The 16,777-nt window shown below is 35.9% G+C and overlaps 1 protein-coding gene across 2 annotated transcripts in view; it reads right to left on the reverse strand.

The window, feature by feature from the left end:
- Nucleotides 1-16,777, reverse strand: part of LOC145239785 (alpha-parvin-like) — a 471,664-nt gene that overhangs the window by 379,541 nt on the left and 75,346 nt on the right. The window contains exon 1 of one of the 2 annotated variants that reach the window (XM_080103282.1): nucleotides 797-1,093. The exons of the other annotated variant lie outside the window; for it this stretch is intronic. Within the exon in view, the coding sequence (XP_079959408.1) occupies nucleotides 797-899 (103 nt within the window). The 5' untranslated portion in view covers nucleotides 900-1,093. Of the gene's footprint in view, nucleotides 1-796; nucleotides 1,094-16,777 lie in introns of those variants that run through there. 2 annotated transcript variants of the gene reach the window in all.

The following is a 16,777-nucleotide window of genomic DNA, read 5'->3' on the forward strand; positions in this document are numbered from 1 at the left end:
TTTTATTTGTGTGTGTGTGTGTGTGTGTGTGTGTTCGTTTTTTTAAATAAATTATCGGGTGAAATGAGTAGAGAAAAGTCGAGAAATAAAACAAACAAACAAATTTTAAGTCACGTAGAGGCGAGTAACACAAACAGTTACACGAGGTTCCTATTCACAATGCCTGCCTCCCCACGCGACAGACTAGGGCCCCTAGTCACTAGGGGTCGTTTTTTAACGTGGAGAAAAGGAACAAAAATTTAACATGGTCTCAGTCGTGAAGGGTTTCTCCTCCACTGACAGAGAACAAGAAATTGAAGTGCACTAGTGCAGCAGCAGTGCAGCATTTGAAGAACAGATACTACACTTTGATTTTGATCTTGGCTCGGACTATAGAGATTTCATTGTTTACGTAAGAAAAATATTGACAGTTAATTATTTATAAAAAAAAAAACTATCAAAGTGAAACTCTTAAAAGTTTCGGAAAGTTAATATGCTTTTAAGAAAAGTTGAATTCCTTGTTTCAACAGTTACGAGTTTCAGGAAGATAAAATAAATGTTTGGATTATAACTTCAACTATACACGACTTTTTTTTTTTTTTTTTTTTTTTTTTCTTCTTTTAGGACAGATATTAAACTTAACTAAATAAATATGAATTAGGTTTAGAACATGTTTGTTTTCTTTTTTAGGACGCCCATATTTGGAATGTTGTAGTAGAGAGTGCCTTCCCCTGCCACACCAAACATTCCTGTCGAAATTTAAAAAAAAAAAAAAGACCAGATAAGACATTCTTTGCGAAAATAAAATGAGGATTACCTTCTTTGGCTTTCTTTTTACGGGCTAAAGTCCCAATTTTATCCAGAAATGAATCTTCTTTCTTCTTTGGTGAAGTTAAGGTGTTACTATGGTAAGAAGCCATTTTTTCGATTTGTTTTTCTTTTTTTGCTTGATCGAAGTTAGAACTTTTAGCTCGCGATTCGCTCTCCTCCGCACGGAGGAAGAAACTTGTGGCCGGTTGTTTGGCGTGAGAGAGAAGGGGGAGAGGCACATGCAAGAAGAACTGGGTTAGACAGGGGGGAGGGGTAAGAACCAAAACAAGACAGAGAGAGGTACAGATATATAGATGGGGTAAACAGAGGAATGGCCAACACGAGAGAGAGAAATCAGGGAGACAAAGAGGAATATGTCGAGAAGAGGAAGAAAGAAAGAATCTGGTGGGTGCATAGATGATGTCAGGATGAGGAGAAAGAATGTGGAATACTTTTATCTGCAGTTAGATAAGTAAAATATAGAAGGAAAGAAAAAAATAAGTTCCTTCCTGCGTGGGAGTGGTGTGTGTGTGTGTGTATATATATATATATATATATATATATATATAAGAAGAGAGAGAGAGAGATGACACACATATATATAGATAGATAGACCACACACACACACACACACACACATATATATATATATATATATATATATATAATGTTCATATTTACTTTGCCTCCCCACGAGAGCAGAGTTCGACACCAGAGTCGTTTTTTAATGTGGAGAAAAGGAACAAAAATTTAAAATTATCTCAGTCGTGAAGGATTTCTCCTCCACTAACTGAGAACAAAAGTTGAAGTGCAGCAGCACTGCAGCATCAGAACAGATACTACACTTTGATAAAAAATAATATTTTTTATGTATTGATTTTCAGTATATAAGAGTGTTCAATAGATGAGTAAAGCTAGGTAGTTATTTATGAAAATATATGACAATATGTGAACACTGGAGGATCCTGCATTCTGGCTAGGATCAAAGTGTAGTATCTGGGCCATTCTTCCAAGCATTACTTCTTTGTCCTTTTGATAAGGTATGAGTATAGTCTGTCACCTTAGACACACTCATTCGTGGAAGAATACCGACTGGAGAATACAGGCATTTTTGTTCCCATCCAGAATTCCCCTTTTTGGGGAAGTGGATTGCTCTCTACATTAGAAAATTATCTCTAAATTTTACCACGTGTGGAGCTAAGGAATTAGGTTAGTGTAACGGGTTTTTTCTTTTCTTTTCTTTTTTTCTTTTTCTTTCAATTTTTTTATTAGAACACTTGTATTTTCGTAACGAAAATACAAGTGTTCTAATAATAACGTACATATGTAGGACATACATACACATATTTTGGGGGGACATTTGGAGGGAGGGTGATCATGTACACAATGATATAATAAGCTGACAAAAACGTAGAGAGGTTATGGCTCCTATTAAGAAAGACTTTGCCATCATATGAAGAGGGAAAGTGAGGTCATAGGCAAGATCCTGGTGTATGGTCCACATGGAGTGGCGAGAAAGAGAGAGAGTTGATACATTCTTTTATTGTCCAAGGAAAGAAACTAGAGAGCTTGTATGCCCTTTCCAGAATTTTCTTTGAGACTACAATTTACCCATCCTTCACGGTTATACGCTGTAATGAAAAATAAATTTTATTTATATCGGATATATTTTTACAATTAAACGTTTAAAGTGGAAACTATTGCTATATTTAGCGGGCTGTCCTTTTATTATTTAAATTATAGAATATTTGATATATAGTGGATAATTATGACGGTTACAAAGATTTAAATTTTTTTTTTTTTTGCATTTATAATTTAAGAACAATTTTGGGCATATGGCACGCGGCTGGCATATATATGGTATAATCTAGAGGTCTAATTTTCACAAACTATACACATTAAAGTATGCTGTATTTCGGCAATAATGTATTGAGTGTTGTCTTCCAAGTGGTCTATCGTGGCTGGGTTATCAATGCAGACATGGGATTTTATATATCCCTAAAGAAAATAATCTAATGAGATTAAATTACATAAACGAAGTGGTCAGTTGACAGGTCCAATTTTATAAAATAATTCGTTCATCAAATGTGATCAAAATGATTTTCAAAATAAATTTGCACAATTTGCAAATGCTGTTCGGGTGTCAGTATTTTCATGATGAATTGCCAAACCAAGCTGAGCTCAAAATAACCCATAGTTGCCAAATCTGCAATTAAAGAAAATAGAGTTCTCAATTTAAAGTTTGCCATCTCTAAAAGAAAACACCTTTTACAACCACAGGTTGGTGTACTGCAAATGCCACCTTGGTAAGAATAAAACCTACTTGACACAGACATGCACCTGGCTGGAAGAAACAAAATGTGGTTAATTGATATGAATGTACAACTCTCTGGGAAATAGAATATTTGGTGATTTGATGAATAAGCACATGCGAAAGTTATCTGCAGACACGAATACACTAGTCACTAAGTAAACATATTGTGCCTAAGTTGACTTGCAAGGGCAAAGCCCCAGAATGAATGCTTAGAAGTAGAAGCATGTGCGTCCAAGAATGTTATACAAACTAGCTAAAATTGAAATCAAGAAATTCAACTGGCTATCAGGTTTGAGAGATCAACCTCCATCAATTTTCTTACTTCTTCCACTTCTCTCACTCACCCGACACATTCAACGCCACTAAGCTATAAAGAGACATCATTATACATCAATGTTAGTTATTATTTTTTTAAACACAGCAGTAATACAACATCACTGCATCTACAGTTCTTCTCATCAAATATATTACACAACTATTACATGCAAATTCTCCTCCCAACCATCACTTGTGAAGTTCTTCTCATAAACAACATGGCTTCTCTTATACAGGCCATGTCATATGCCATACGCAGTGAGACAATTTTATGATAGAATGTGCTGATTTTATCCGCATGCGACAAAGATACTATGACATCAACACTATAAAAGAACTCTTTGATGACATCAGAGTAGAACTCTTTTTTTTTACAAGGTAATCACCGCTTATCAAGCCCAAAGGCCACTCAAGGATAGGAGTAAATGAGTGGTCGCTGAGACAATATGGTTTCCATTTTGCAAGATCTACATCTGATGTACTGATTGTACTCATTGTTAATGATTGAAATTGGGTATGATTTGATTATTTAAAGGGACGGCTCAACAAGAACTTGTTTACATTGAACTTGAAGATGACTATATTGTAGTCAGCTGGAAAGCAGGCCAATGGAACAGAGTTCCACAGCCAGGCAGTTCTAAGAAAGAAGTTTTCTTCATGGAATCCACATTTAGATTTAGGCACAGATAGAGAGTGGAGGAAATTATTGATAGTTAGTTGTTGTAGATAGACAAGTGTATTTTATGAAAATTTATCAAGGGGCGAGAGCATAGATCGAAGCTCAGATGAGCACTTGCCATGTAAATAATGATAAAGCAGAGACAGGTTTATAACATCTTTTCCATGAAAAGATATTGCAGAGAAAAGAAAAGGGCATCACCTACTAGGTTTTAAAGCAGGTTTTGAACTCTATCAAAGCAGGATAGGGTGATCTGAGCATGTGGAAACAGTACTCCATTTTAGGACTTTAGAATTTCTTGTACAGGTAGAGGATTGCATTAGGAGTGAGATACCTTCTGGAGTAATAAAATGATGCAATCATATTTTCGGTGACCTTGTCAACAGATTTGATGTAAGTCCTACATTTCAGTCAAAAGTGAAGATAAGACCCAAAAGCTTGTAAAAGACGAGACGAGAGCCATTCATATCAATTGGGGAAAATTGGGGATCAGAACATTTATGGTGAAAAGATAGAAGCTTGGTTTTAGATGCACTAAAATTAACCAGACACCTTTTTTCCTCGTTGCACCATGTGCTCAAGGTCAGAGGAGAGAGACTCAGAGAGATCTTGGTTATTGCTGGCTTTTGAAGTCTTGAGCCCCTGGAGAGGCATAGGCTATCCACAATTTTGTAAATGCTTTTGTAGCGAGAAGTTCTTTTTTCGGGGTGAGGGCGCTAGTCCCACACTCAACCTTCCCAGAAAGTACATACGGCATCTAGCCTTCCCAAATGGTCACCCATCTGGTACTGGCCAGGTTCAATGTTGCTTAACCGGAGTGTCAGTGTGATTATGCCGTTCAGATAATAGTGTCATCTGTGTGAATATGGATAAATATTTGGTGATTTGATGAATAAACACATGTGAAAGTTATCTACAGACCCGAACACACTTGTCATTAAGTAAACATATTGTGCCTAGGTTGACTTGCAAAGGCAAAATCCCAGAATGAGATTCATTCATGAAGATAAGAGAGTTGGGTCTGGGATTGATCCTTGATGCACACCAGCATTGATACTTCAAGCTTCAGACTTCTGCCCAACAACAACTAATTGTAAAAAGGTATCGGAGAGAAAAGATTTGATGATTGAGAAGTCATTTCCAGATATTCCATAGACTTGTTCGGTAGATCTTTATGCCAAACCATATCAAATACCTCAGATATGTCAAGAGCTATTGCTCTTGAGAGGAAGCCCCCATTGATAGATTCTCTGATCTCATGTGAAATTACAGTCAGATATGTCTGATATTCTGCACAACCACTTGTCCAGCACCCCTCACTCACTCACCCTAACTGAAACTTTTAAATTAAATAAAATGAAATGACAGCTCAAGCAAAAGTTACGTTTAAACCAGGACCAAACTCAAAGAAAACCAACCTGCCTCCTCCCTTGAGGCTTGCATTTATGAATATCCGCGGGCTTAGAACTAACTTAGATGATGTTGAATCATTTCTCCTTGTAAACACCCCGGATATCTTAGCATTAAGTGAAACTAACCTTCACTCCTTCATTCCCTCTAACCATTTTAACATGCCTGGTTATCTCCCACTCTGCCGTAAGGACTCGGACAGACATATGTATGGGCTTGGAGTCTATATTCGTAACACTCTCTCCCTGACTAGAGAAATAAAACTAGAATCAGACAATCAGGCCTTTATGTGCTTCAGACTAAATATGCAACACAATATTAGCTACTTGTATTTTCTATACCACTCTGTCAACTCAGGACTGTACCCTAATAAACAGCATAAACATAGCACTCTCCCTTGATACTAGTGCACAAGTACATGTATTTGGTGACTTCAATGTCCATCACAGTAACTGGCTTGGATTCTCTAATTACACAGATGTAGCTGGTAGCACAACACATAGCTTCTCTATATCCCATTCCCTATCTCAGACGGTTACATTTCCGACACGTTTCCCAGACCAGCAAGATCAACATGCCTCACTTCTAGATCTCTCTCTGACAACAGTTCTCAATGATTGTACAACAAATGCCCACAGCTCACTCGGGAATGCTGATCACGCTGTGATAATGGTAGAAATCACCCTAAATTCTCGCCCTAAAGCTGAAGACCCACTGCTCAAAACAACAAGGTGTTACAAAAAGGCTGTCTGGAAAGCCATCAGGGAACTCATCAGAAATGCCCCATGGCGAAATATCTTTTCTCTTCCAGCAGAACAGTGTGCAAATGAAACCACTGAATGGTTCAAAACTGCAATTGAAGCACATGTTCCCGCACAGAAATTCTATAGCAAGCCCCACTCTCACCAATGGTTTACTTCTGCTTGTGCACTGCCATTGCTCAAAGGCAGCATGCATTCCGCAGATTCAACCGACATAAGTCCAATTCAAACAAACAGAAGTATATAGAAGCTAGAAATAATTGTAAGAGAGTAATAGTGACAGTTAAGAGATTACACTGAAACCACCAGAAAACGCATGGAAGCACAGAAATTAAGAACCCGTGATTTTTGGAAAATCTACAACAGTGTAGTAAATAATGGGCGGTCAACCCTACTATCAAACAATCATGAGGTTGCTTGCACGGCAACCGACAAGGCTAATCTGCTTGCCAGTCGGTTTGCCTCAAACTCCACACTGAACCCGGCACACCACTCCCTCCCCGACTTTCCTTTGCAGACAGACGCCACACTAGACGATTTGAAAATCACCCCTCTCAAGTACATGGTATCATAAAACCCTAGACAACTCCAAAAAAGGTGGGCTCTCTCTACTATGCTAGAAAATTACTTATGCCTGAAAGTATCCTGTACCTCTATAAGGCCACCATTCGCCAATGGATGGAGTACTGTTGTCACATTTGGGCCGGTGCATCTGTTGCTTGTCTCTCACTCCTGGACAGGGTTCAAAAGAGAGTCGCCAACCTGATAGGTCCTGAACTGTCATCTAGGCTTCAGCCTCTGTCCCATCGACAAGATGTTGCATCCCTTTGCCTGTTCTACAAATACTTTAATGGTGAATGCTCTGACGAACTGCAAACACTTGTACCTCCTCGACATGACTACCCCCGACAAACCCAACAAGCAACTAAGTCCCACCCCTTTACAGTAGAGATCACTAGGTGTAAGAAAGCGTTTTACTCCAATAGTTTCTTCCCCAGAACTGCAAGTCTTTGGAACTCCTTTCCGGGATTCTGCTTTGCCAACTGTACCGATATGCAGAAATTTAAGTGTAATGTGAACAAACATCTTGCTACTCATCTCCCTTCATAATGCCCCCGCAAATTATGTCCCCGATAGTAGCCCCCTACTTCAAAGTAGCACTGTGTCTTGTTTTGGGTGAAAATTGAATTAAAAAAAAATAAAAATAAAAAGTACATCAGCTGTAGATCTTGCAAGATGGAAACCATATTGTTTGTCACTGAGTAGGCTGTTTTTGCTGAGGTGGTTAACAATTTCTCTATATAACACAGATTCAGTCAACTTAATCATGACACACAGAAAACTGACTGGTCTGTACTGAGATGTAGATGATTGATCTCCAATATTTTAAATACTACGCAAATTAATGAAATTTTCCAAGGTGTTGGGAAGCATTTTTCCTTTAGAGTGTCTTTACATACCCGGATCAGGGTGTTAAAGGAGTACTCAACCTTACCCAAGAGTTTTCCCCTGGATAGCAGAGGTAAGGTGTTTCCACACTGCCATCCTATACAGTGCCTAGTAGTCCCAAATGGTCACCCATCTGGTACTGGCCAGGCTCATGGTTGCTAAACTTTGATGATCTGGCAAGAACTTGTGTGACAATGTGATAATGATGTATATTTTATATTTATTTATTTACTGGCAGGGAGTGCCTAGGGAGGTCGTAAAATACACTTAAATATTTATTTTAATTCATACAGATTTTGTATTTATTGTTATAGAGCCAATTCTCTATTGAATATTATATTGTACCTAATATATAGCATGTGATTTCAAAAGTTTAAAAAAAAATTACTAGGATACCATCAGGTAGATTCGAAACCAAAACATTTAGTGCTCCAGCTGCATCTCCTACCAATGTAGCTATCAAGAGATAGGTAAGAAAGATTTAATATTAATGAATTGAATATGGGCATGCGCAGAAAGAAGTGAAAATATGTCGGTAAGTTAAAATGAACAGTTTTCAACTTGCTGATATGTTTGTACACGTTATTTATCTATCCAAACAAAAATTTTACTCGTTTTTATAAAGGGCCCCCTAATCGTAAAATATGCTTAAATATATTTGAATTCATGCAGATTTCGTATGAAAAAATTTTACTCGTTTTTATAAAGGGCTTACCTAATCGTAAAATATGCTTAAATATATTTGAATTCATGCAGATTTCGTATTTATTATTATAGTGCCAATTCTCTATTGAATTTTATATATAGCTAATATATAGTACTGATTTAAAAAATTTCCAAAACAAATGACTTAGGTGTCATCAGCTAAAATCAAAACCAAAGCATGCTGTTCCCTACTGTTTGAGCTATCGACAAATAGATAAGAAAGATTTAAAATTAAACTATTTCAAGCTATGAATGAATTTGCACATGCGCAAAAATAACAGAAATATGTCAGCAAGTCGAGAGGAACATTTTACATTTCAGATTGCCGAGATATTTCTGTACGTGTTATAAATCCATCCAAACAAAGATTTTACTCATTATAAACTATCTTTAGTGTATGATTACTATTTCCTGTTAATTTCAGTGTTATTTAACTAGTAGTTTAAGAGTTTATCAGTTAAATATTTTCTAACACAGGCTGACACACACATACATCTGTTGTTTTATTTATATATATACTACTAATAGAGTTAAATTTACTATTTTAATTTCATTTTCAATGTGTTATAATGATGATAATGTGCAATGTTCAGGTGCACCAGAACTCCTACAAGTGCATAGCACACAGGATAATGCACAAGTGATAATGTGCATGTGCACATGTGGATGGAGTGGGGGGGGCAAATTTCGAGAAGCATGAGGATTTTAAACAATGCAATGTCTCGGTATGTTTTCTTTCATGCTTCAACAATTTGTTACGTTTTTACTTACCTGTTAGGCACATGTCGTTGTCATGAACCCAGGTTCCATTAGTCTGCTGACAAAATCAAACGGACACCTGTGTCTGTTTATTTTAAAAGATACACAGTCACATAAAACATCAGAGAGGCATCAAAGACAGGCAGATGGATAAATGAATAGCTTGCCGCGCTACACCCAGCCAAACAGTGCGTGCTGCCTCCATTGGGGACAGCACTCAGACACACTTTCACCGGTTGAAATGTCAACAGCAAAAAGACAAAATCGTTGGTCAGTAATCAGGTGGTTTTATTTGGCTTCCATTCAGGGGTCACCTCTGACTCTAAGGTGTCATTCAAACTTTTCTATTCGAAGATGGCCCTCCTTATGTAACACATTTGGGGCAGTAACAAAATATTTCTTTATTATAATTTTTAGTACTTGTGCTTTGTCTGAAAAGTTCTGGATAAATTTGCTATAATAATCCGTCTATGTGATTTTAAATTCATAGGTTGTGAGGTCTCAAGAAGAGATTTAAGCCAATCATAGACAATATTTGTTTTTTGTTGGGGGGGGGGGTAGTTATGATTTTGAGAGACAATGGATACCACCTGTAAGGGTGGTTGCATGTATAATTGTGGAGCAACAGTTGTGTAATCTCCAACCACATCTCTCCTGAATTGACACTGTTTTATTCCAGTGTCAAGGAGGAGTTTAAGACAACTGGAAACAATGCCGAGATAAGCAGAGAGCACATACAGTATCTTATATTTACCAATTAGTACTGACCAGGTCAACGTTGCTTAACTTTGATGATCCAACAATGCTTTTGTTATTGTTAAGCTTGACGTTGTACTGCTTAGCTACTTTTTTTTTTTTTTTTTTTTTTGGTGTTGGTTAGAGGGGAAGGGGCTGTGCTGTTTTCTGATTTTTATGAAATAAACAAATGTTGGCCTTAAATCACTGACAAGGGTTGATATGCCACTGTAGCCAACAAAATTAAACCAGACGAAAAATTGGTCCATTCAAAAATAATTAGGCACATTTTTTTTTTTTTTTTTTTTTGTAATGAAGCTGATAATGTCCGTTGTATATGCATGGAAGAGTTTGTAGTTGTAAATGGAGTAGTTCAACAAAAGTGTGCGTTATTAAATGAGTATCCTTTTGTCAGTAGAGCTTCCTAGGATCGAAAGGATGTGGAAAGAGATGGGGGGAGGCGGTAGCTGGTATTTCATCTATGCTGACCATCTTGGCTTACAATCAACTGAATTAAATAACATTAGTTGAAGTGGAAAGCAAAACATTTCAGATATTTGTTCTGGCAATTAACCAAGATCGGCAAATTCATTCAGACCATTCCTACTACATATCGAAAGATCTAAATTCACATATACGACACAGACTATGAAATCAGACAAACCAAGTTCAAATTGGGTTATAGTTAAGTTCAGGGGAATCCTAAATAAATGTCACTTGGCACTATATATTTGAAAAAAAATTATTATTGCATAATAGAAATTTGGTGACATTTTTTAAAACATTATTTTATAAGGTTAATTTTAAAATCTTAGAAAAAAACAAATAATGTTATAAAATATTTTATTGAATGAATAAAATCATTTTTTTTTTCTGAGACTTTCCGGGGTTAATACCAAGAGAAAAATAAACAAAAAGAACACAACAAACAACAAAAAAAAAACAAAAAAACAATCTTCTTAAAAAAAAAATGCTTTTAATCATTTAATAAATTATTTTAAAATTATTATTGCATATCTTTTTATTATGCTTTGCTATCTCCAGTTAAACCAGACTGCATACAGTGTTCTCATGACAGTTTTCTGGGCCTTACTACTTCTGTGCTGGCTCATGGCAAATTGGAAGCAGTTGTTTTATTTGTGACACCATCGCTAGAAAATTGATGTACAGGACCAACGGACTCTCTCTGATTTGTATTTTCTACAGAGCCCCTCCCCTCTTTTCTTAGATGTATTGTATCACGGCTGAGCAGAGGGACACCGTCTACCCCTCCCTCATCTGCATGGTAATCCTTCAGAGTATCAGAGGGAAGCTAAAGAGTGCTACACCTTGCCTAAGGGGGACCTGAATCTGTTCATGGCAAGGGTGTTCATCTCCCTGAAGTATTACGTATACTTGCTTACCTCAAATACAAAAAGAGTAATTTATACACAAAATTTGCCAAAACTAACGTCCCCCCCCTCTCCAAAGGCACACATATAGGTACATTCACTTTTGATGAGTTTAAGTGCACCTCTGCACTATACACGATGTTTTCATTGTTATTATTATTATTATTATTTGCACCTCTGCACTATACACAATGTTTTCATTGTTATTATTATTATTATTATTATTTGTACCTCTGCACTATACACAATGTTTTCATTGTTATTATTATTATTATTATTATTATTATTATTTGCACCTCTGCACTATACACAATGTTTTCATTGTTATTATTATTATTATTATTATTATTATTATTACTTGCACCTCTGCACTATACACAGTGTTTTAATTGTTATTATTATTATACTAGTGGGACCCACGGAAATTCCACAGTACGTTCTCAATCAACCTGTATAATTTAAAATGAAAAATAATATTCTGTGGCAGGTGAATCACAAAGCAATTCCAACAAACACTAAAAAGCAAATGCCTCTAATTGCTTATCCTCTTTTGTCACTGTTTTGTTTTTTTGTCACTTTTGATTGGCTTTTTTTTTTTGTTCACTTCGTAAAGCAAGTGAGTTTCACAAAACTGTCTTCCGTTAACTGGCGTTGCCCAGTGGAAGCCTCTCTTAGCATACCCACCCGCAATTGATATGGTTGTCGATGGAAGAGAAGTGGATCTTTGTATTGCGCATGCAAGTACAAATCTGGCAGGCATTGAATTACAGTGCAGAATACATGTGTTTATATCTTTAGAAGCACTTGTCTGTGCAAAATTTGAGCGAGATTTTCACAATCAGTATAGATGAAAACCTTTAAAAGTGGTCATTGTCACAAAAAATATGGAGATGGCTGTAATGTAAAAATTTACTCCCCCCCCCAAATGCTAACGCGTGTGCGTTTAAAAGAAATCTAATCGTCTACCATACTAGTAAATAGCAAAAGGTAAAAGTTGTAATTGTAACAAAAAATGTGGAGATGGATGCAATGTTTTAATTACCCCCTCTTCCCAAAAAATGTTAATGTGTGCGCGTTTAAAGAAATGTAACCGTCAATCTTACCAAAAGGCAAAAACAAAAATAAGCAAACAGTGAACATCTTTTGGTTGATTGTGCATCTTTGTCACCTCGCTATTTTTTAATAGTTTATTCAGATTAAATTCAAGCTTCACAATATCTTTTTTTATTATTAAATTGTTAGGTATCCTGCCTTGACAGAGTTCAAAATAGCTTCGTAGACGATGTCCTTTTCTCTTCCCTGCAACCTCTATCTCACAGAAGAGATGTTATGAGTTTGTCTCTGTTTTATCGTTATTTTCATGGCAAGTGCTCAACTGAGCTTCAATCTATGTCCCCCCACCCCCACCAAACTTTCACAAGAAACACTCGTCTAGCTGAAAACACTATCAATAATTCTCTCCACTCTTTATCTGTGCCTAAACCTAAGCGTAGATTCCATGAACAAAGCTTCTTTCTTAGAACTGCACGCCTGCAGAACTGTCTTCCGTTTTCCTGCTGACTACAATCTGATCGTCTTCAAGTCCAGCGTAAACAAGTTCTTAATGAGCTGTTCCGGCGTTCCACTTAAGTTAACAAATTACCAAATTTCCATTACTAATGGTAACTATATTGTCCAATTGACTACTGCACACTCTTAACCCTTATCCTTGAGCGGTCTCTTGATAAGTGTGGTTATGCCTATGTAAAAAAAAAAAAAGCACAGAATAGTTACCAAACACCCTCCCCTCCCCATGTTAAGAATGGCTTTCAAAATAATATTATTTCAGCATGGGAGCAGAAAAGCGCAAGTACCCATGCATTTGTTTCATGGCGGGTTCTCATTTGAGGGGGGAGGGGCGATACTGATAAATTTCGATATCGAAATACTCTGGCCAAATCACTGCAAAAAAAAATTGTCCGTGTCGCGTTTTAAACATTTAATTGGAAACTCGAAAACAAAATGAAACAAACTTTATTTTCATTTTTATTAGAGAAGATGTATTACCCCTGTTATTATTTTAGTTAGAACGAATTACTAATTTGTTATCTTTCTTACTAAAATGAAATAAAATTATTAATTCTTTTATTTTTTCCATGTATACTTGAATAAAATTCACTGAAAATGTAAGAAATAAATAACACAACGCTATTGGTCAAATAACACGACAAATAAGTAATAAAAAATAATTATGTGATCTTGGCCCGAAGGCTAAGGAATGAAAATTTCCCTAAACTTTCAATCTTTTAAATTAACTGAGAATTTGCTCAGATTTTTAAAGCCGTGACATTTTTATTCAAAAGTTTAAAGGCTTTACCTACTTGGTTTACTTTTTTGTAAAAAAATGCAATTTTAATCGTTTGTTAATAGTTACTTTGTGACTTCCTCAGAAGCCTTTAAACTGTCGAATAGAAAGTCCTTTAAAATTCTTAGTAAATTGTCATAAAAATAAAGTTTGTTTCATTTTGTTTTCGAATTTCCAATTCAATGTTTAAGTTTTATGGAAGCGGACGATTATTTTTAGCGGTGATTTGATCATGGTAATCCGATATTAAATGAGAATTTGTTAAAAATATTAAAGCCGTGAATTTTTATTCGACAGTTTAAAGGCTTTACCTATTTCATTTCTTTTGTGAAAACAAAGCGATTTTAATTGTTTGTTAATAGTTGCAAGTATATGTGGAGAAAACTGTGTGCCTATATGAATTATTTTACTTGCGCACGTTAGTTCCATGAAATAAGGCTCTCAGTAGTTAACTGTCTGTTTATGAGCAGTTAATAGTTTTTATTTATTTATTTTTTGTTTTAGCGCTTGTTAGTGTGTCCTGTGGATAGCGACAGAAGTATAGGTAATCAATGTTGGAAAATCAGACCGCATTTATGCAAGTTTTTACCTGTGAATGTCTGTGGCATTATATGAGGTTAGTAATATGTAAATATCTATTTCTGAATGATTAATATGTTGGTCATTTTAATGTTAGTGTCTCCTGTGGAGGGCGACACCATGTTTATCAAATTTAAGAACTGTTCGTTAATGTAGCAATTTGTTTCATTCTAGAATATGAGAATGTCCGGTTTCAGCTAATCGTAAAAACCAGAACATTGTCAGGGAAAAGTTAATAATTTTGATGGGGAAATCGAAAGGAATATGTTATGTCTATGTATGTAATCTTGCAGTTACGAAGGGTGTAATCACACTGTGGCAGAAAAATGCAGAATCGTACCTGGTGACAACTGGTAGCAGTGGTAGGACTAAATATATAGAGATAAAAGTAGGGACTCCTTCCTCTTATAATGTTGCGATTGTGATGGTGGTTTTCCACGGATAAAATCTAGCGTTTTAATATCATGATTGAATGTGTATGTAATGGCATGCAAAAGATACAGGAGATGGTGGGTAATAGTTTAGACATAATAAATTTGTATGTGGCATCTGTTATTGCAAACCTATGGTAATTTGGTCCAGAGGGGAATTTCTTCAATCAAAATTTTATATACAGGATTAAATCAAAACATTAAAAAAAGAAAGCCACGGCAAATGTTTTTTAATGTAACAAAGTTTATAACATTAATAATAAAAAAATGTAGCCTGTACACGACTATTAAGAAAAGAAACAACGAATCAACAATATTTTCATTAAATGAAAACATTTAAAAAAGAAGCTACAGCAACGTTTTTTTTTTTTTAAATTAAAAAGTAAATGTTATAGTAAGGTTTTAAAAAAATCAGTTTTTAACCTTAACAAAATTCAAAGAATGAAACTCTTTAATAAAAAAAGATGAAACTTTTAAAGTTGTGGTGACATTTTTCTTTTTTTTTTTACTGTAACAAAGCTTATAATATTAATAACACCAGCATCAAGTTTTTAATATTGCAAAAAATGAAAATGCGACAATAGTTGTAAGCCAAGTACGTCCAAGGATGGAGTACTGCTGGGCAGGAGCTGCTAAAAACAGCCTATCCTGCCTTGACAGAGTACAAAATAGACTTCGTGGTTTAGTGGGGATGCCCTTTTCTCTTCCCTGCAACCTCTCTCCCACAGGAAAGACGTTGCGAGCTTGTCTTTGTTTTATCGTTATTTCCATGGCAGGTGCTCCTCTGAGCTCCAATCCCTCGTCCGCCCTCGCCAATCTTTCACGAGAAACACCCGTTTGGCTGAAACTACTGTCAATAATTTTCTCCACTCTTTATCTGTGCCTAAATCCAAACGTAGATTCCATGAGCAGAGCTTCTTTCTTAGAGCTGCACGCCAGTGGAACTCTCTGCCGCTTGCCTGTTTCTCACCTGACTACAACTTGGACGTCTTCTCCTGACAAACCGCCCCCTTAAGTAAGACACTCTATCGAAACCCCTAATACTAATGATTACTACAATATTGTCCCATTGATTACTGTACACGCAACAACCCTTATCCCTGAGTGGCCTTTGGGCCTTGGTAAGTGGTGACCCCCATGTAAAAAAAAAAAGAAAAAAAAAGAGGAATTGTAAACGGAGTTTTAAAAGTTTCATTCTTGTTTTATTAAAGAGTTTCATTCTTTTGTAGGTCCATAGACGCAGTCTTGTTTCTTCCTTTTTGTTAGAGGCTGGACACGGCTTAGGAAGTTTCTCTTCTTTAGTACCTGAGTTGGAGTTTCCATACATGAAAAGGTGGCGTCCATCAGCTCCAGTTAAAAACTTCTCGTTTCATATCTGCAGGGGCAATCCCAGTGAAGAGATGCAGATTGTTCAGGTTGGTAGGCTTTCAGCAATGTTTGATCAAACGACAGGTGCTGTTCAATAGTCTGATTTATTTATATAAATTGATCTCTCCCAAAAGTATATGTTCACCCTACAGATTGATAAAAGGCCGAAACAGTACATCTTGGTGCGTGTTAAAATTAGATTTCTATAAAACGAAGGTTCACTCTCACATGATCTATATATTAATAGGATAGCGTGTATGTTATTTATTTTGTGTGCCACGCTCACATCCGAGTGACTGTCTTTAGACATCCATTTCTTGTAATAAATAATTTTACCGAGAATTCTTCATAAGTTTTGGTTTCGGTTCTGATTTCGATTATAACTGATGACATTCAAGTCATTTATTTTTTTATGAATAATTTCACGAAGAATTATTCATAAGTTTTGGTTTTGGTTATAGTTGAAGGAACTCAAGTTATATATATTTTTTCATAAGTTTTGGTTTCGATTCAAGCTGATGCACCCAAGTCATATGGATATATTTTTTATTTTGAAATCGCAACTTTATAATATATAAATCGATAGAAAATTAACTCTATAATGTATACAACATCTGCAAGAATTAAAATATCATAATCAAACGTACTTTATGACCGGGCGTCCCTGTAAGCTTAGATAAATACTTTTGCAATTTTAACAAAAAAGCTACAATAATATCAGAGCGTCTCCATTTACGCTAAACATCTA

Source organism: Euprymna scolopes, chromosome 19 (assembly GCF_053919585.1).
Source record: "Euprymna scolopes isolate OS-2025 chromosome 19, ASM5391958v1, whole genome shotgun sequence".
Taxonomy (NCBI): domain Eukaryota; kingdom Metazoa; phylum Mollusca; class Cephalopoda; order Sepiida; family Sepiolidae; genus Euprymna; species Euprymna scolopes.